Source organism: Canis lupus, chromosome 18 (assembly GCF_048164855.1).
Source record: "Canis lupus baileyi chromosome 18, mCanLup2.hap1, whole genome shotgun sequence".
Lineage (NCBI taxonomy): Eukaryota > Metazoa > Chordata > Mammalia > Carnivora > Canidae > Canis > Canis lupus.
The window spans coordinates 56,220,461-56,241,970 of NC_132855.1; the positions used below are offsets into that span (position 1 = coordinate 56,220,461).

Sequence of the window (21,510 nt, forward strand, 5' to 3'; positions counted from 1 at the left end):
GCTAGAAACCAGGCTAAGGACACACAGAAGGAAAAGTCGAAGACCCAGAGCCCTAGAGATGATGACCAGTATCACCCAATGGATGAAGGCTTATCCATCACCTCCTAGTGCAACTACTTTGTTGCTCTAACCTGGACCTTTAGCCGGAACTGGTCAGTCCACCACCAAACAGCCTTACCTGACACCAGGGACACCGGCCACCTTTGGTCTTCCTTCCCTTTCTGTTCTTATGTCTCCTCGCTCCTGCCATTTTGCTTTTGTCTCCTATTCCCCATCCCCAGATCCCACATTGGCATCTGGTTTGACACTTATAGCATCAGCTCTCAGGGCTCCCTTTTGGCCACAGTTCGCACTCAACTCCCAGTTCCGTGGCTTTCTGGCCACTTAGGGTGCCTGCCTTGCTCGTCCCTGGGACCCAGCCCACATTAGCCAGCCAGGCTGGCATCTCTGCCACACCTGTGCCAGCTTCCCACAGTGGGAGGCAAAGAGGGAGGACGGGGCCTGCAGTCACTTTGCTGTCTATCTCCAGAAATATAAAAAAACTGAGAAGTTCAGTTTCTCTTCAATGTGAGTGAGTTTGGGGCTCTTCTTAGTCCTGCTGTTCCAACTCTGTCCTGCAATAGGTTCGCAGCAGCAAGGCTCGCTCCCATCCAAGCAGTTTGCCACCCATCAACTCCTTTAGCCTCCCAATATCCTTGAGACAGGTGCAGTCAGATCAAGGGACATGATCCCCACTTTCTTGCATCCAGGGACACTGAGGCACACGACCATGAGTGACGCTATGCTGAACTAGAGTGGCAGGCCATGCCGGGCTCTGGCCACCTTCAGCTCCGTGAGCATGACCCCGACTAGTGCAGGTGTGGGGCCGTTAGAGAAGGAGGCTCCCATGCAGAGGGACACTTGAGCACACCTGCATTTCTGGTCCTGCAGGTGGCCACGACCTAGGTCTGGCTTGGATTTTTCGCCCCCGCAGAGACACCAGGTCCATCGCTCCTCCCAGCTGCTCTGCTCTGGGGCCCCCCCTGGGAAGCAGGCAGAGCTGAGGTCCAGCTCCCCGGCCTTTCTCAGGACCTGTCTACACTCCTGACATCTGGACATGCCGGCCCGCATCTCCGGGATTCCCACAGGAAGTGCGTGCCCTGCCTCGGCCTTCCTGGCCACGCAGGGCCACATCCTCATCTAGAAAGGCAGCCGCGTGGCGGGGCCTGGCCGAGATCCACGCTCCTCAGCCTCGCTTGTGGCCCTATAAACTCCTGCCAAACATGTAGCTGTGGCCTCGGGGGACAAACAAGGAAGGAAGGCAAATAAGCAAGGTGGGGAGAGGGAGAGATTCTGAAATCTGGACAACATCAAGAGCCCGTTTCCATGACGACCGCTCCTTATTACAGTTGTTCAAACTGCAGCCTGTTCTAATCAGCGCGGGCTCTGGAGCCTTCGGTCCCAGTCCGTGAACGCCCCCACCCGTCCGGGCAGGAGGACCCCTACCACCCTCCGATGGCCCTGCTCTCCCAGAAAGGGTGAGGTCTGTTGGGGAAAGGAGGATGGGAAATGGAAGGAGACCCAGTCAGGGGTCCAGCTGACAGAAGTGTGGGAATTGTGTGTGTGGGGGGGGGGCGGTGTGCGTATCAGAGGATGATTGTCTTTGCACGGGGAAGCCTCTGGGCACATGGGTGACATGTTGCAGCCACCAGCCATCACGCCAGTGGCTATTCCTGGTCCCATCACCTGAGCCTCTCCACATCTCTCTTCCTCCTTTCTGACACCTGGGAATACTCTCTTCTCTCTCATCACTTGTGAAGCTCGAGGCCAAAGGCCAAAGGTAACCCCCATAAGGCAAAGGAAAGGGCCAGCGCCCCGCAGAAAGCAGCTTCCAACCATTGCTCAGTGAGTTGGGATGGAGAGAAGCATCACACTAACGTTCTCCAGCATTCCGCCGCAGTCGGGGCCGGGGGGGAGGGGGGGGGCGGTTATGGCTGGGGGCTGCCTACGCAGACTCCAGACTCCTCCAGTTCCCAGAAAATGACTGGTGACTTACAGGTTTTTCTCCGACCTACACATGGGGCCTCAGAGGCAAACGGCTTGTCAACGTCACCCACTGGGTCTGGTATGGGCTTGGAGACGCCATCCCCAGAAAACTGAACTCCCCTCTGCTCACTCTGCTGCCCTCTCCCTCCCCCTATGCCCATCTGGCAATCACCCAAACACACTGCAAATCAGATGACATATGACACGCCACACTCCGTCCTGCTCTGAAGGGAGTCCGTCTAGGGGGACAAGGGATCTGGTTTATATTTTAAGCAGCTAGAGTCAAAAATGGGGGGCTGATGAGGTAAGGCCATGGCAGTGAGCACCGTGCAGCTGTCGGGGATAATTACTTGGCCTAGCCATCCTGGAGCCGGGGAAGCGGGGCACGGGGGAAGGCTTGCCCCACAGATTATGAGTGTGGGGACAGAGCCAGCCTGCTTCAGGAAGCCCAGCTCTCCACCTGCACCCTAGCTGTAAGTGTCACGGCTGCCGTTGGAGACCCAAGCAAAGGAGCCAGCAGGGTGGAAGAGCCCACTCACACAGGACCATCGTTCCCCCAGCCCTTGGGGAGTCTCAGAGAAAACTCAATTCAACTCCCCACCTAAGTCGCTACACAGAGAAATCAAGGTCCTGATGCCAGAGGTCCTGATGCCAGACTGCCCAGGAGACATGGGGAGACCAAAAATCAGCACAGGACAGCCATCCATGAAAAGGAATGAACAGGAGACAGGGGTGGGGGCGCTGTGTGCCACAAGCTAGGAATGATCAACCAATATCCCCGTCCCCTCTGGCCAGCTGGGATATGGTTCCAGGGGTGGTTTCACAGCTGCCATACTCCACAGACAGAGGGTTGAGCATACTTGGACTGTTGGCCATTCAGATGCCACCACTGCAGGAGCCGACTGGAGCCATTGGCTTGGATTTTACTGGGCCTGCTGGCTGCAGTGCCCCTTGAATGCTCCGTCTTATGCAAGCATTGCTTGTTCAAGGATGATGCCCATTGAGACCTTGGATCCAACATCATTAATGTGGAAGGGCATTCCTTCCAGATTCCTTCTTTCTGCTTCCCTGAGTCCTCAGATGAAAAAAGCTACTAGCTGTCCCTTTGTAAAAGAGAATCCAGCTTAGGTGACCCACCAACTAGCACTGTGTGTCTGTTTTGGGGTCTTTTGGGGGGACTTGTTTGGTTTTTTGGGGGGGTAATCTGTATGCCCAACTTGGGGCTTGAACTCCCAACCCTGAGATCAAGAATCTCATGCTCTACCGACTGAGCCAGCCAGGCGCCCCTCTTATATGTCTGTTTTGCTTTTCAAGAGGCTCTCCAGAAGCATAAAGGTCAGGATATGGAACATAAAAAGTCAAATCCTGAAAAATACAGATCTTTGCTGACAGCCAGAAAGAGTAGCTCACTGCCTCCCCTCTTCATGGTCCTGAGCTCAAATCATTAAAAGGCTTGATGAAGCCAATTTCTGAGGCACAGATATCTAACAGGGAAGGATGTGGTCATAGCGCATGCAGAGGCATGTGCTTGCACACGCACACCTTCTCACAAAGGAAACTGCAGTCACTGGTGGCGTGTGGGTGTACATGTGAAAGTTGAGGTTCCTGCATCTGCAATAGCACAGAACGGGAAGAGAGCGGCTTCTGAGTGAAAACAAAAAACCCTGTTGGATCTGTACCTCCACACCGAGCGATCCTTAGCCCACCATGCCCTGATCCATCTCTTCACACTCCTCTTGTTCTCATCTTACTCAATGCAAAGCAGACAGAGCTCTCCCTCCCCGGGCTGGCCCACGCCACTAAGTACACACAACCTGAAAATACAGAAAACTCCAGAGGCTGCAGCCAGGGGGATGCACACCAGCACAGTCACTCTTACCGCCCTGCACAGTGTCCAGGTGAGTGGAGACAGCAGCCGATCACATCAGGTGGAAGCCTCCATCCCCAGACACAGGGAGGTGAAAAAGGTGAAGGGGGGGTGGGGGGTGGTAAGGAGTCCAAAGTGGAATGCGCAAGAGTGGAGACAAAGCCAAGGGTTCAGCGAGGGGAAGACTGGGGGGCAAGACAAAAGTTGGTGGCAGTAGCCACATTGAGTGTGGCCACTGTTGTAGGAGCATGATGCCTGCCTCCTGAAAAGGTGTCCTTCTTGACCTGGGGCCCTCTGTGGGAGAAGCCACGGCTCTGATGCACTCTATAGGAAAGCTTCTGCACGATCCACAAACATGTAGGCCCACACCATGCCAAAAGAACACCCCAGTAACTTGAGAGTAAAAGTGGTAAAGGCCACAGACTCTGGTTAAATCGTGACCACTTGGAGCTTTAATTTTCTCATCTGGGAGATGTAGGCAGTAAAGCAACTCTTTCTGAGCAAGTCGTTTTTATGATACAAACCACAGATAAAGCACTGGGCACAGCGTCTAGCATGGACTAGGTGCTCAATAAACATCCATTTTTATTATTTTCCAGAACCCCCATCAAAGGTTTAAAATGAGGCAACAAAATTAGGGGAGTATCAGATACATAATATTATTTGCAACTCAGCTGCGATTTGCTTATCCAGGCAAACATGCAAATCGGCACTTCACAACCACCCGATGAACGTTCGCCTAGAATGGTAACTGTAGCCTGAGAATCTCAACATCAGTCCAACATATATTTCAAAGTGACATATGGTATAATGGCAAAACAAAGACTCTGATGTCACACCATGGCAGTGACCATAACTGCCACTTGCCGACCATCAGCCTGGCTTCGCCCAATGCCCAGCATCGACTCACAACCTGAGAGGTGATTTAAAGTAAAAAACAATTCTGTATAGCTTTAGATGTGCTGAATATTGACAATTCTATTCTCGGTTTAATGGGTTTTTTTTTCAATCTTCCTTACAACTGATTGTCAGCATATCAAAACTAAAGCTTTGTTCCAAATCAGCTGGCCACCACTGGACAGCAAGTCGTTGAAAGGCTTTTACAGGATGGTGTCTAAGGTTTAACGTGCCATGACTCCGTGAGACACGTGGACATATTAATTCTTCAACTGGCGTTGAGATGAACTGGCATGTCCGTTTTAAACCCTTGATCCCAGGCAGCAAGCTCTATAACCTGCAATTATTACCACGTATAACACGCTTTACTATCAGCAAGGATGTTAACCGTCTCTGGTTCATTCAGCAGCCCTGGTATCATTCAAGAACTGCAGTTCCTGTTTTATCTTTGGCCCCGGAGGGAATTGAAAAGCATAAAAGAGTCTCCGCCAGATCCAGCCGCCCTGACACTCGTAGCTCAGCTGGCAGGTGCCGGGGCTTCAGACACGTGGCCTGCAGATGCGGGCCCACCGCGCTCGGCCTCAGCGATCGTGAAGGCCGGCCCCTTGGAAAGAAGTCATCGCTGGAAGCCTCGGAGGAGCCTCCAGACTGTCTACAGACAAGCCTCTCAGGGTGTGTGACCATCCATGCTTTAGAACACATGAATAAGTATGTATTTGGTTACCCAAATAGCACACACTCGCACACACACATACACACGCATGCATATGCATCAATCTTGCATATGCATATATTCAATGCACAACTACACTCCTTATTCACCTCAGGTGACACGTTGGGTAGAGATGTTTGTGGGGGAGAGCGGGGACGTTTTCTGCTCAAGCAGCTTCCGGAACCCAAACATGTGCAAACCACCGGCTCAAGGGGCAAGCTCTGGACTCACAGGCGCATGCAAACGGTGATCAACCAAAGTTTGTGGCAGTGAGTCTTTCGCTCTCTCTTTCCCTTCCCTGAAGCCTATGGTATTTTCTCCCCCTAAACATTAAAGCAAATGTTTTAATGCACGTGCCTTTTTACCTGTGGTCCTCCAGGCCCTACCAATTGGGAGATTACCAGGGTGAGAATCGTCTGGTTCTTTGCCCCAGAAAATGTCCTAAAGCTGAATGAGCAGTGTAGTGTTTTCTGAAGCTTTATGGGATTAGGATAACATGCTTCTGGCCAGCTAATTGGAAAACCTTATTCTATGAGTGTGTGTGTGTGTGCGTGTACGTGTGTGCATGCATGGGCATGGGTCTGTGTTGGGTTGTGCATTGCTGCCATAGAACACACTTTTAACTCGATAGGGATCAGTTACATTGCCCCACAATGAGGCAACCATAAAAGTTCTGAGCTTCAGTCTGCAGGAAAATGCCAGGATCCCCGTGTTTAAAAAGGGAGGCTTGGTTTACCTTCCCCACTATCTTGCACAGACATGTGTTGCACAGACAAACACCTGGAGGGCAATTCACAATTCTTTGAGGTTGCTGCCTCTCACGTGCAGCTGTCAAATCACACCAGATCAACACGACACAGCAAATAACACGATGACACGCAACCGGCCACTTTTGAAAGTGCATCTTCCCACCCTGAGCCCTGCCTGCCTTCCCAGCGTGCGCGGCTGTCTTCAAACTAACCATCCTGAAACTGCTTAAAAGAGCCTGACACGTAATTTATTCTGTGGTAGAGGACAGCAATTTCAGTGTCCGGAGGCAAGATACCCAACTGCATCAGAAAATCCATCCACTCATGGAAACAGGCTTAATATGATAACAATTCCAAGGGTGTGTGGTCGTAATTCTTTCTGCTCCTTCCTCCCTTTCCCTAAAGCTGCTAGCAAATGTTTTTACACAGTTTCCTTTTTTAAAGGCCCTCCAATGAACCTCCATAGAATAAATCAAATATATCACCATGAAGGGTGATTATCAGGCACTTGTTTGTGGAAAGAGCCAAGTGTACAGGGGTCAGGGCCTCACCGCTGCTGTGGGATTTTTGCCTGCAAGTAGAATGTTTTTTAAATTGTATCTGACTGTCTTTGTAGCAGTCCTGCTGGGCTCTACAGGGTTTCACTGGGCACCTGGTAGAGAAGGGAATGAGGCACAGAGAAGATTGATGGGCAGGGTGACACTTACTTTCAGATGCAGCATCTGGATGGCTTTATGCTGATTTCTCCAAAATATTCTGACAGCTGTTCTCACATTTTATTTCCTAAAAATCCATGTAAGGGAAAGAGGGTGAGCATCCCATTATTATTTCTATTTTACATATGGAAAAATCTAAGGCTTGGAGTACTGAAGACTCGCCTTCTTGGATCCTATCACAGGAGGTGGATGCAGGGTTCTTTCCAGGGTGAACCCCAACATCATGGCCTGTCTACAGTCCATCAGGGTTGACTTTCCATCAGAGATGGAGCTAAGAACCTATGTCTCACAGCTTAGTCACAGAAAATTCCCTCCCCACCTTCCCCAGCTTGCTTCTGCCCCGTGAGACGGCATCTCACCTGCCTTGCACAAAATGCAAATTCCAAAAGTGATTTCTAAACATGGCTTTGTCACTGGGCTTCCTGTGTGATCCTAGACAAGATGCTGCCCTTTACACCATTTTAGAAGACTGACCAAAAGTGGGGCTGGGAGCTCCTCAGGCCACGGTTAATTCTTTCTGGGTTCGCGGTGCCCAGCACGTTGCCAGGTCTAGCGAGCATCCTCCCTACGTGCTCGGCTGAACTCAACCGAGAAGAACAACAGAGTCTCTTACCTCCCGCTGACAGCCCCCAGCGAGGAACACACGAGGAACACACGCCCGGAAGCACCGGGCCCTGCCCACAAACCCCAAGCTGATAGAACCCCAGCATGTGTGTGTGCTCATGTCCCCACGCTCCACCTTTGTAAATAGTAATGAATGGGATCCTTTTCCAAGGTCTGCTTTTGGAGTTTATTTCATGCTTTCTTACATTTCATGTTATGTATATGATATGTATATGTATGTTATGTAAATATAGAACATATAAATAATATATATTATGTAGTGTAATTATACAAATATAGTGTATATATGTATATTTCTTGACTATATTACTATATTATTCTAATTTTATATAAATATACTGTGTATGTATTTATATATATAAATATACTGTGCATATATAATTATATAAATATAGTGCATATATGTGTATTTCTTGACTATGTTACTATATTACCCTGATTTTATGTAATATAAATATAATGTATGTATATAAATATAGTACATATATGTATATATGTGTATATTATGTAATTATATAAATATAGTGTATAGATGTACATTTCTTGACTATATTACTGTATTATCCTGATTTCATATATATATATATATATATATATATATATATAATTTTAAAAACATTTAAAAAACCTATTCAGTCAAATAATAATCCTATTGCTTGGCCACCAGTCAGGGGAACAAAGGTCTTTCAACAAATGACTTGCCCAAGGCCAACAAAAGCTGAATGTCAGAGAACAGAGTTCCCAAAGGTAGACCCAGATTAATGAGGCCAGAGGTCTGACTAGGATGCGCTTGGAGGACCCCTCAGGGCAAGGAGTGCCAACTGTTTTAGAAAGTAGCAGGTCACCAATTGCCTGCAAGAGTGACATTCCTGGCCTCAAGTCACCATCCGTCAGAGACAGAGGTGAAAGGAGGCTCCAGACCCTAAATTGTCACATGTGGCCTTCAGGGCTGGCCTGGGAGATCCAGTTGCAAACGAGAACAAATCAAAGCCTGAGGTGAGGAGAGAAAAAAGTATCAGACAGGAGCAAAGAGCTGGAGATTAAAGGAACATGTGTGGTGTCCCCATGGCCCCGGGACATGTGTGGTGCGTCTCATGGCCCCAGACCCCAGAGGCCCCAGGTGACGGCAGGAGAGGTGAGCCGCCTGCAGGTTGCAAGACTGCATGTAAGGAAACACAGAAATGGAAAACAAAGGGCCTAAAAACCTGGAAAGAGCGAATGAAGCATCCCCCCTGCACCCAACCCATTTTCAGAAGTTCTAACAGATGTCCCTTCCACCCCCTTGCTTCTTGGGAATGCCTCAAGAGTTTCACTTTTTGCGAATGGGCCACCTCCCCCATCTCCTACGTTTTCTTTTTGGATTCCTATCTGCTGCTTCTCCATGGATTCTTCTTGTCCTTTTTATTTTTCTTTTAGATACTGACCTTTGTCCTCCCAAATGTTGTTGCTCACAGAGGGCCCTGTCTGCAAACTTATTTCATGCATTTAAGAAGCACTCACCAAGTAAAGCAAAAACAATACCAGGCCTCCGAGCTTACAATGTAGCATGAAAGATGGGCAGCAAACAGGAACCCGAAGCAATGCCTTTTGCCTCATTATTCTTTTGGACCTACCCTCGGACCTGCCCTGCCCTGACGGACTTAAGGTTTTCTAGGTTTTTGGAACTAGCATGGCCCTGAGAGGTCAAAGCCCTGCGTTATGCCCCAGGCTGGCTGACGTTGGGCAGGGTGGTGCTAGTGGGGCCTAGTGGTTGTGGAAGGTGTCAGTGCTGACTGGCTGCTCCTGGGGCATCCCAGCTGTACACCTGACCACCACCCCGGGCTTTGTCATGGAGGAGACCGACCAACAGAGGCCAGAAGTCCCAGGGACAGCAGACCTCTCCACTGCTTTTCACACCTTTGGTGTCTCTTGAGGCCCAGCTCCCTCAAGTTCTGTGGAGGAGCAGAAAGCTTTACCACCCCCGCCCCCCGGAACAGATTCCTTTGCTGATGCTCAGAGCCTATCTTCCCCTTGTGGTTCTCTTCCTACAGGAAAGGCAAATCCAATGAGTGGCATCATGTTTTGCACCCTGTTCTCTTTGGGGAAGCATGCTTGTCCCCTGGGCTGCTTGTGAACACATTGTGAAGCCCCAAGCCTTCAGAAAGAGGAGTCTCGCTCCCCAAAGTTAAAGTCAGCTGGCCTGACTTCCCAGACCCCAGTTCTACTGACACTCTGCGTATTATTTTCTCCTTCTGAAGGGTAAGACAGCCTGATGCTTTCATGACAGTGACTTCCATGCCCTCTCAGCCCAGATGTTTCGATTTCTAGCGGCCGGTGGGCCCATGCTGTTCCCCAGCATGTGCTCAGTCAATAGGAATCAAGGGTAGTGACGAAGGTGCCGCTGGTGGTCACGGCCACGTTCCCCCCGGATTGCTCGGCACTCAGCCTTCCTTTAGATACGTCCCTCTTAATTAACCTCATGTCTGTATCTTTTCTTCATTACATGGAAAGGAAAATATTGTCACTGAAGGATTCAGCAGAGAAAATTTCCCAAGACCAACAACATGGAGCCTCTCCAGGGTTCCCCCTTCATTTCCTAAATTGGCACTTCTCTCAAATTAAAATGAATCTGGCATCGCTTCTTTTTAAAAATGTGTGCTTCCATTCCAGGAAACACAATAATAGACTGATCCTATCAATGAGCAGAGGGAAGACCTCGGGCCCATTCAAATCCCATCGTTCTGTGTGCTGAAACCGGCATCCACCGGACCACGCATACCTTTTGTGAACTCCAGGGGACCCCCTTTCCCTGTTCCTTCTCCCCAAATACCCTGCTTCCCACTACCCTGCTTCACCTAAAACATTCAGGTGAACTTAACACAGCATTTTCTTGCTAAATTGTAGTCCTCAGTAGTATTTTTTTTTCTAGAATCTGAAACTTTTATTTTGAAATTCTCTCCCACGCACGCTTTCCTTTTTCAATTTGGAAATCGAACCAAACACTTACCTCACCCTCTCAGCAATGCCCTTTTCTGAGATATATTTTCAGGAATTAACTCCATTCTGGACAACGAGGACCATATGCTGCATTTTGAGCATCCTGAGCGACAGGTGGCATCTGGTAAAGGGACCTGAGTTCCAGGAACCCCAGGCGGTCCAGTGCACAACTGCATGAGGGTTTATGTTGGTGTGTGGGGCAGAGGGATTGCAGGATTTGATGAGGGTGTGCCTGCCAGGGGGTAGGCACTGGTCCCTGAACCACACACATGCTCGGCCTTCCCCACATTGGAGGACACTGCTCTTTATCACCTGTAGAGTGTCCGTGCTAATTCATTTTTCTAGAAGCCCAGAAGAACCTGACAATCACCGTATCTGCTCCCACACAGTGAACACTAGCACCATCAGGCCCATTAAAGGACCTCTCCTTAAGTGTGGTTCTCATTAACCTCCTGATCCGGCCAACCGTATCACCTCATGACTTCTACCCTTATACCCGTGGTCTAATATCCCAGACCTGCCACCTGCTGCTTTTTCTGTTATTTCTGAAGCAGATGAGAAGAGTTTTGTCTGGGGGTAATTTCCATCCCAGACCATCTGATTTTCTCTGTCCAGTTTTTGGAGCCCTCTCCTCACGGCAGCGGAGCAGACATGCCTGCCTTGGTATCTACTCATTCAGCCTTCACCAGCCGCTGTGGGACCCTGGGGGACTGGAGTCCATAGGACACACCTCATAGACACACAGACATGTCTCGTTCCTATTTCCATGGTGATAGTACATAAATGACTTCTCTCCATGGTATAAGTCAGCAATTATTGCCTTATCTTAGTCTGGGCTATTATAACAAAATATCATAGACTGAATGGCTTATAAACAACAGAAATTTATCTCTCACAGTTCTGGAGGCTGAGAAGTTCAAGGTCAAAGGGTCAGCAGATTCACTGGTGAGAGCCCACTTCCTGGGTCACAGGCAGCCCTCTCCTTGCTGTGTCCTCAATAGGCAGAAGGGGCCAGGGAGCTCTGTTGGGGCTTCTTTTATAAAGACACTACTCCCATTCATGAGGACTCCCCCTTCCTGACCTAATTACCTCCCCAAAGCTCCACATCCCCAAACCATCACATTAGGGATTGGTTTTCAACTGAAGCATATTGGGGGTGGGGTGGGACACAAACATTTACTCTATAGCACACATCACGCTGATTAAACTGGGACCCTCACTCCTGGAGAGAGAACGGCATTTTTCACACCTAAAATGCTTTTAAAATTTGCCAACGTGTGGAAAGAGGGCAAAAATATGGTTTGGAAGATCTTGCCTGATTTCATTCAAATACCTCACTTCTCTGTCTATAAGGACAGAAAGAGAGAAACATGAAAGCACAATTCTGGGGATCTCCTCAGAGATTCCGTTGACCCCCTCCAGGGGGATGGAATGCTCTGAGTGGTACTGAAGGGTGGTGGCAGGAAGTACTTCTCACTGGGAACTCTTCTGGGCTCTCCCTGTGTCCTCCCTCAGAGATTCCACCTTCTGATATGGTTGACAGAGTCTCTCAGGCTCACAGGATAAGCTGGTAGAAATCAAGGCCACAATTCATTGGGAAAAAACTCACAGGTACTTCTTGATGAAGGGGATTGTTTACCCAGCTCTGAAAGCTGAGTTCTCTCCCTGATGGGTCCACCTCAGCTCTACACTATGTTGAGAAGAGCACGTCAGCTCAGATGGAGGAAGAGGAGGCCCCAGGTAGGGCGATCACCGGGTTGAGGGCAAGATGGGCAGGTTTGGTCTTGGGCATAGCTAGTCAACTAACTCCCGATCTCCCAAAACCATAAATGAGCAACAGTATGAACTCCTTATGGTTGTTAATGGTTAAATGAGATAATGCATGTAGCCTGCTCAAACCTGAGACTATACTTCATACACGTCAGTAAAGGTTAGGTAAGAACAATGAACCTTCCCAGAATATCTTGCATTTCCCTCTCCTAATAACAGCCTGCTAAGCTAGGCACCATTACTATCACTTTACATGTGAGGAAGTCCAGACTTTATACTATTAAATATATGTCCCAGCCAGAAAGAAATTTGAAAGCAGGATTAGACAAGACTGGAATGTGTTGGTTCCATCTGAGAGACCCAGAGAGGAAATATGGTGAAGGCTCTGACATAGCCTGGACGGTGACATCTGGGCTCCAACCTCCCTGCTTTCTTCAGCCTTCAATCTGCCCCGAGGGGCAAAAGGAGTTAACTTCATGCACCAGGCACTATGATGGGTGTTTTAAATAAGAAAATCAATAATGGCTGTTTCCATATAGCAAGCATCAGCTACCCCAGTTACCTCATTTTATCCCCGTGAAAGCCCCACCTGGTGGGTGTTCCTGATGGCTCCCTTTTACAGAGAAGGCAATGAAGGAGCAGGAAGGTGAGGTAACTGGTCTGAGGCCACATGATGAGTAAGTGGCAGATCTGGGCTTGCAGCCTCAGGCGAGTTGGTCTGGATGCCCTTTCTCTTGGCAGCAGGATCACAGTGGACACAGATACCTCTGAATTCCTCAGCAGGCCTGTGCCTGGACTTTCCATCCTTCCCTTCCTCTCTGCACCCGCCCGCATCCATCATGTGCATTCTCATTAGACATCTTTGCCCGGTGATCTGTTGATTTGTTATATTAGAATTGCAAACAAATGCTCTTATTTCATCCTTCCATCCTCCCTCTCCTGCCCTCCTGGCGTTCTGGAATTCAGCATTGATTTTTCTGGTCCCGCTCCACTGCCTGACTGACATTTCTGGTTGATTTCCCCCTCAGAGACCTTCAGCTGGCTGGCCAGCTTCCCACCGGAGCCCGGGATGGGATAGCTCTTCACCTGGAGAAGCTGAATTAGACTTTTCCCCTCTTCCCATGCTCACAGGTGCTCAGCACCCCATGGACTCAGTTCCCATTACCCAGTTGGTGGGTAGGATCTCCTCCTCAATCCTTCAGGGCTCTCAACTTGGAGGGGAAGGAAGGGGAAACTGTAGGAAGTAGGCATCCCTGTGAGGTGGGGCCAGGTGAGTTTTGACCTAAGTACTGATGTTTGCAACCAGACCTCAGGTAAATTGACTTCTTGTGGCTGAGGAAGGAGATTACCCTAAAGCAAAGCGGATTGGAAGGTGTGAGGAGGAGGGGCTCAGTGAAAGGGGTGGCAAGGTGGCCAGGTTACCATGTTGCAGAGGGGCCCTAATCCCTTAGTCCGTCAGAAGGCTTCACATAATTAAAAGTTTTCTAAAAATGGATTTAATAATCCTTAGAGGTCATCTAAGCCAGTCTTCTGTCCAGGACACACAGCATATTTCAAAAAGTTAAGACTTATTCTAAGTTTAAGAACCCAAACAAGCACACAGACTCTCTCTCTCTCTCTCTCTCTCTGTCTCTCTGTCTCTCTGTCTCTCTCAATGTTCAGTTTCTTCTCTGATAATTATGTGGAATTAAAAGGTATTAAATAGAGCTACATTTTCTTTCTGGAACTTCCCATTCCCACTGGAAGCTGCCCTGTAGGTGCTCAACCTGCTATTTTATGGAAGCCACTACTCTTCCAATAAGATCTGGACCCAGTGCTCCATGAAGTGATCAGTGATGATCTGATCAACAGGTGGTCTGGAGCCAACAGCGGTGGGCTGGAGCCAGCTGCTGCCAGCTCAGGACAGCTGATTATTACATTTTTAGGACTTTCATGGCTGTTGTTAAGCCGGCTTGAGCTCACCACAGTGGGAGTATTGACACCACAGAAACTGGTGTATGCTGTAAATGAGGGCTGTTTTTTCCTAACCAGACACAACCTCACTCCCTCAGCTCCTGTATTTGTATGTTACTTATTCCTTGAGGAAAACAATCATGGGTCATGTTTTCAGACCTATAATGGAAAAGGGGGGAGAGACATAAGAGACTCCGGATTCTCTAATTTCTTAGAAACCTGAATTGGAGGGATAGAAGAACAAGAGCTCTTAACCAAAGACTGAATTCTTGATGCACATTTATACCGAGCCCAGCCATGGTTCTCTCCAGCTCCTTCTTCTATAAATGCTTATTCTCCTCATCAAAGCAGAGATCCTGCCTTTTACTTCTTATAGTACCTGGTAAGGTACTGAAGACACAACAGGTAATTCACAAATATTTGGTTTATTCACTGAATTGCTTTGCACTGAATTGAATTGCTGGCAAAGCACTGGCTTATTATCAGAGATCAACCCTTTCGAACCCTTTCTTTCCAATGAGGTGGAAAATCAGCTGCTGGGTAGACAGATACTTGATTAGGTACGAGCTTGACCTTATAACTTCACTTGGGCTTGTGCCTAGGGCTCTCTACCTCGTCCCGACTTTTCCCACTTGTTTTCCTCCTCCATAGCTTCCCAGGCTTCTGGCCCCTTATTCAGAGCCATATGGTTTGGGACTGCGGGTCTTAGTTTACCTGGCAACTCGGTCCCTGACAATGTTCAGCTTTGCACCTAGAACACTGACAAATAAGGACAACTCAAAGTCCAGCCAGCCAAGAATTGTTGCCAGGTTCCCATCCAAAGGGGTTCAGAAGCTAGGAGGAGCCATCTCCCCAAAACTCTTGCCTGATCAATGTTTCTCACCACAGTTGATCCATTTAAGGGGACCCAGTGCCCAGGGTAATTAAGGGACTCATTCTGGTCTCATGGCCCCAGCTCTGCTCCTACCAAGGGTTGAGGAGGCAAATGCACCTCATTTGGAACCCTGTCCTCTGACTCCCCTGTCATGTGTGATTGCCTCCACTTGTCATGTCTCTCCGTCTTCCCTAACAGCTTCACCCAGAGTCAGAAGCAAGGCTTTCTCCATCTGCTGGACAAAAGGCCAAGTTTGCCGAGTGAGGTCCTGCCTCTAGGGGAGGGGCTGTCCTCCCCAATCTAGTGGCTGAAGTCCAGGCTGCTCCCACACGAAGCTGCCAGTGGGTATTCATTTTATAAGGGCCAAGACCTCTCCGGGAGTCTTCTCAAAAATTCTGGAAAATGTTCACTCATCCATTGTTGTTTATGGACAACTCCACAGAGTTCATCAGCCTCCAAAAGCCCAGCAGGGGGCCCCAGGCCAACGACTCCAGATTAAGGACACCGGACGAAATGCTTCTCAGTCACACTGTCCATTTCCTTCCTGGACACCCGTTCTTGTTTTTCATCTGGAATCCCTCCCCTCCTCCAGGAAGGAAAATGATTGTCGCATAGGATCCCTCCACATTACAGATGAGCAAACTGGCCCCCGCAGGGGCTGTGTACGTACATCAGGCTCACACAGTAAGTTGTTAAGAGAGATGGGGCTGGAAGGCAGGCCCGGGCAGCTGTGGTTTTCTCCGGCACTCGGAGCAGCTATGGAGTGCTGCTGTATAATGCTTCCGTGTCATGCATCTCTCACAGGCCTCCGAAACAACCTTAGCAAAACCCTGGCCTTCCACGTCTCCCCAGCTAGGGGTGCACATCAAGGTTTCAAAAGGAAAGGGAGTGAGCCCTCTGGGGAGCAGATAGGTCTTCCCACAAAGGTAGATAGGACAAATGAGCAGCTCTGTCTGTCCCAGATGACATCTGGAAGACTGATACCCTAAGTGGCTCTGACACACTGACTCCACTGTTAATGGGGCAGCTCTAACTACCCGTTAATTTCATTACTGTTCTATCAGCAGCAAGCGATCATGTTCACTTCACTCCCCCTCCCCAACTCTTCCATCACTTGACTGCTGAGGAGAGTTGCTCCCCACAGGTTGGCTGTAGGGACCAGAGATAACTGGGGGACCAGAAAGAATGGCCCTCCTCTCAGGACAGAACTCTAGGAACTGGAGGGACCTGCTCAGCCTGCCCCAGAGCCAACGGCCAAGAAGGCAGACGTGCTCTCCCCTTGGACTCATAACCTTCACAGAGGGCCTCTCAGCCCTCTCTCTGAAATTCCAGAATAATCTCTACATGTTCAAGAGTTAGGGTTCTCTTCCATTCTGGCTTGGAGCTTCTCTGGGCAAGTTGGAAAACCAGAGAGGCTCAGGCAGGTAAGTCTGATCCTTGGCCTCTCACTTCTTGGTTCAGGGAGCCAGACAGGGACCCAATCTTTGAGCTCTCTACCACCCAAGGCTTGGAGGCCTCAAAAATGAGATGACTCAAGCCTGCAGAAAATTCCCAGGCTACGTTCTCCTGTGTCCCCACACGCTCAAGGTATGGGTTGTTTTTGTTGCTAACTTAGGGTAGGTCCCGACTCACTGACACCTACCCCCTTTCTTTTTAAATAGCGGTTGACCACACCTCCAGGAGACCCTGGGTAAGAAAGACAAGTGGGAGAACAGGTGGATTCAGGGCTCACCCTTCCTAGCTGAGGCCCCTCCGTGCCTCATGAGCAGCAGGGGGACAGCTTGATTCCACCTCCAGGTGCTGCCGGGTGAAGCCTTGCTTTGGGCTCCCTTTTCACTGGACCCCTGCCTTGAGGTTTCTGGGAGTCACCATGGGAAGGGAGTCTGAGGCAGTGGCCTTTGCCTTCCCAGTCAGCATCACATCCCCCCAACAAGAACTGATAGGCTGAGCAGCTTTATATTTCCCCCCGGGCGGTGGGGGGGGGGGGTGGGAGAAGAAACTTATATTTTGTTGTTTGCTGTGCCTGATGTCCCCAGTGAGGAAACAAAAGAGGGGCAAGCAGTCAAGGACACATCCTTGCCTGTAGAAAGCTTTCTAAGAGAAGAAAGAGGGGACAGCATGGTTCCTGGACCTAGGGGGACCTCCAGGAACAGAAGGCCTGGCCCGGCCCTTTAAGAGAGAGCACGAACAAGCTCACACTCTTCAGCTGCCTCAGCGGCCCAGAATGGCCTGCGTACACCAGGCTGGGATCTGCACACACTCACAGGGGTGGGATGCGGGGCTGTGCAAGTTCCTTGTAGCAGTGACCTTCCCAGAGGTGACAGCCAATGAGCCTCCTTTTCTTAAATCAAGAAACCTTCCATTTCCCTCAGGCTTAGTATGGACATTCTTCCAAAATGAGGCTCAAAGCACCAGACACCAAAACATGACATCACATACTGCCCACTTCCTTCCTCAACAGCCCCCTCCCCATCCCAAAAAAGGCAGGCTGGAAGGACACACGAGAAATTCTTGGCCTTTTCTCTTGGAGTAGTCACAGGTTTATTTTTGTCTCAAGTCTTGGCTTAGCTTTGAGAGTTAGAGTAGAGACAAGAAGATGTTTGCCTCCCCTGCTTTGACCAAGGGGAACACTTCCAGAAGAACCTGCAAGGCAGTCATCTGTCATCATCGCCCCCAGCCAGCCATCCTGGCACCCGCAGCCAGAGATCGAAGAGGCAGGAACACAAGGCAGGGCCTGTGCCTCCCCCTGCAGCGTGCCACCCACCGTAACCCCTTTCAAGGCACTCAGGCCCGCCCAGCCCAGGGAGCTCACAGCAGGCCCAGCTCTCGCCAGCACGAATCAGCAGGGCTCCAAAGGCACCGATTAAAGCAGATGCTGTAACTCTGGAGAAGCCTGGTGGCCGTGTGGTGCTGGGCAGTCCAGGGAGAGAGGGCACGGGCCAAGTTTCTAGTCTCAGTCCTCCCCGGAAATAGTGGTGAGCAGGCACTCACACACTGTGACGTGTGGTGCGAAAGGGGTGAGGGCCACGCTCTGGGCTCTCCGGCCCAGGATGTGCCACCGTCTTCCTTCTGTAGGGAAAGACTCTGCTCATGAGCAATTCTGTTCCAGCCCGAGCTGTCCAGTCTCAGAAGGGGAGTATGAGGGAGGGACATGACCATCAGCACGAGGGATCCAAGAAACAAGTATCAGCTGGAAGACAGCTCCCAAAATGGTCGGAAATGAAGGCCCTAATTACATCCCTCCATTGGCTGTGACCTTGGGTCACCACACACCGGCAATTATTTACTCTGGCAAAGTGATTAGGGAATTGGGGCCAGGGAACTGATGTGTTGGGGTAGAGGCACATGGGGTACGGAAGATGAGGATGGTGATGGGAAAGATGCTCTTTTTTTGCATCTGCCTCCTCTTAATTGGGTTCAGCACAGGCATCAGTGAGGGGGCTGTACGTTGTGGGGTGCTCCTCAGTCAGGGTGAAATATCCGGAGGCCCAAACACAAAAGAGGGGTAAGAAAAGGGAAGAGGGATAAGAGCCAAAGAAATAGTCACCTGCTAAAAAGTGAAAGTCCTGTGCGAATCAGGGAGAGGAGAGAGAAGTTTCGAGAAGCCTGCCCACCTCCCCATGCTCCCCAGGTCAAGCACAGAGAAGTCAGACCAGGCAGCTAGGACAACAGCCAAGATGGAAGAGCTCTGGACAACACCAGGTGATATGGACCCTAAGCCAAGACTGATATTATGCAGCAGGACTTCTCCAGGTGTAGTCCCTGTACCAGCAGCATCAGCATCAGCATCTCCCAAGAACTTGCTAGAAAGGCAACTTCTCCTGAATCAGAAACCCTAGGATGGGGTCCGATTTATGATTTGTTTTTTTTTTTTATATTTTATTTATTTATTCGTGAGAGACCCAGAGAGAGAGGCAGAGACACAGGCAGAGGAGAAGCCGGCCCCATGCAGGGAGCCCGATGTGGGGCTCGAGCCCGGGACCCGGGATCACGCCCTGAGCAGAAGGCAGACGCTTAACCACTGACCCCCCAGGTGGCTGGTTCCTGTTCAAGTCTGAGCGCCTGTAGGGTAAGGGGACTCCATTCCTTTTTCTCTCCAGCCTCTGCCCACGTGAGCTTTTCTTTCTTCAAATTTTGTATTCAAAGTTCCCAAGACTGGGCATTGCTTTCAATGTATCAATAACCATTTCTGTACAGAGGTTTTGTCTTCGACCTGCAATTAGCAGGGACGACGTTGGAGTACGGTTCATTCAGAAACAGCAGCGTCAGGGCCGCACCTCACGCTCAGTAGCCTTTGCCCCAGCTCTGCTGCGTGGACAGCAGGTACTTGTCGGTGGCGCGCTGGGTTCAGTGTCTGTCACACTAGCCCGCCTGCAGGAATGGTGGGAGCACCGGTCCCGTACCTGATAGGACAGGAGGTGAAGAAATCTGGAGCACCCACTGGGGGCCAGGCAGTGCCCTGAGCATTTCACACACATTATCTCAAGCCTCACAACAGCCCCATCGTGTCGCTTTAGACAAACATTATATGGTCTCATTCACTTGGGGAATATAAATAATAGTGAAAGGGAATATAAGGGAAGGGAGAAGAAGTGTGTGGGAAATATCAGAAAGGGAGACAGAACGTAAAGACTCCTAACTCTGGGAAATGAACTAGGGGTGGTGGAAGGGGAGGAGGGCGGGGGGGGGGTGACTGGGTGGCGGGCACTGAGGGGGGCACTTGATGGGATGAGCACTGGGTGTTATTCTGTATGTTGGCAAATTGAACACCAATAAAAAATAAATTTATTATTAAAAAAATAAAAATAAAAACATGGTCAGAGAGGTGAAGTAAGTTGGCCAAGGCCACACCACCGTCTGGTGTCACAGAGTTATTATTTGGGCCACTACATTACCTTGCCTGCTCCTGATCCAAAATTATTAAAAGAAGAGCCAAGAAAATAACCCCGCTCTATTTTCTTTGCAGGTAATTTGTAAGCCACCAGACCAAAAGCTGCCCAAACACCCATGCAGGAGAGAGAGCCAGGGTTCTGCCGGGGGTGGGGGGGACTCCCTGGCTGTAACCTGAAGCTAGCTAGGACATGGGCCTACAGATGGGAGGCAGAGTAGTCCTGGCGATGGCTTGAACTGTGCCCCTAGAAGCCACGTGTTGAAGTCCTAACCCCGGCTCAGAATGTGACTGTATTTGGAAATAGGGTCTTTAAAGCGTAATTAAGTTAAAATGAGGTCATTAAGGTGGCCCTGATCCAATTTGGCTGATATCTTTATAAGAAGAGGTAATGTGGACACTCAGACATGTGTAGAGGGAAGGCCGTGTGAAGACACGGAGAGAAGAGGCCCTGCTACAAGCCAAGGAGAGAGGCCTCGGACGGAACCGACCCTGCTCACAGCTCGATCTTGAACCCCTAGCCTCCAGGACTGCGAGATAATACGTTTGTGTTGTTTGGGCCACCTGGGTCTACGGCACCTTCCTGGGGCTGACCTCTTCCTGTGGCCCGTGGAACCGTCCACCCTCCGCAGCTCCTGCGGTGCCCCCCTGGGGCTGATCGGCCGGCAGTGCAGATTCCGTGCATCTGGGACTGCATAGGCGCGGCCTCCCAGCTGCAGGACCTCAGGGAGACAGGCAGTTCGGACGGAGAGGCAGTGCTGGCTCCAGGCCTCCTGCCTCCGGCCCACGTGGCCTCTGCACACGCATGGCAGGTACCTGCTGCCCCTGCATTCCGGTGTTTGCCTCCCTCCTGGCAGGTGCCCAAAGCCAGAGCATGAAGCCCCGACAGCTGAGAAAGGAAACTCGGGGGCTTACACAGACTTACAGAGAAGAGGGATACCTTCCGGGGCCGGGAGGCAAGGAAGGAGAGGGGGCAGGTAGCAGTGAGGGCGGCCCGGCAGGGCCCGAAGAGCAGGGGAGAAAGGCCAGCTCATGGAACAGTGAGCCCCTGCACATACCACTCAGTCCCTCCACCCCGACACCCACGCAGACACAGTGGTATGTTCAACTTCCACCTGGAGACACGGCGAATCTCAGTGCACTCACACGCCCCCTACACACACACCCCCCAGGTACCGTCCATGTGCCTGGCGGGAGCACCCCCACTATATCTGCTGAGTGAACGTGCGCCTCGGAGACTTCCCTCTTTGCATTCTCCACATCCACTCTCTTTCTGGGCTCCAGAATTGTGCATCCAGTCCTGCAGCTGTGTGGAGAGTTATACAACCCCAGAAGCCTGCCAGGACATTCCATGGGGCTTGGCAGAAGGGAGGGGAAATGTGGCCCAGAAATTCTACAGCCAGTTTCAGGGTGTGGGTGCATGGCTCCAGGTGAGCTGACTAAGAGCCTCCTCTCCCCT

The 21,510-nt window shown here is 50.3% G+C and overlaps 1 protein-coding gene across 5 annotated transcripts in view; it reads right to left on the reverse strand.

Moving 5' to 3' along the window:
• Window positions 1-21,510, reverse strand: part of PLXNA4 (plexin A4) — a 420,895-nt gene that overhangs the window by 286,101 nt on the left and 113,284 nt on the right. The window contains exon 4 of one of the 5 annotated variants that reach the window (XM_072784613.1): window positions 6,929-7,033. The exons of the other annotated variants lie outside the window; for them this stretch is intronic. Coding sequence (XP_072640714.1) covers window positions 6,983-7,033 — 51 coding nt within the window. The 3' untranslated portion in view covers window positions 6,929-6,982. Of the gene's footprint in view, window positions 1-6,928; window positions 7,034-21,510 lie in introns of those variants that run through there. 5 annotated transcript variants of the gene reach the window in all.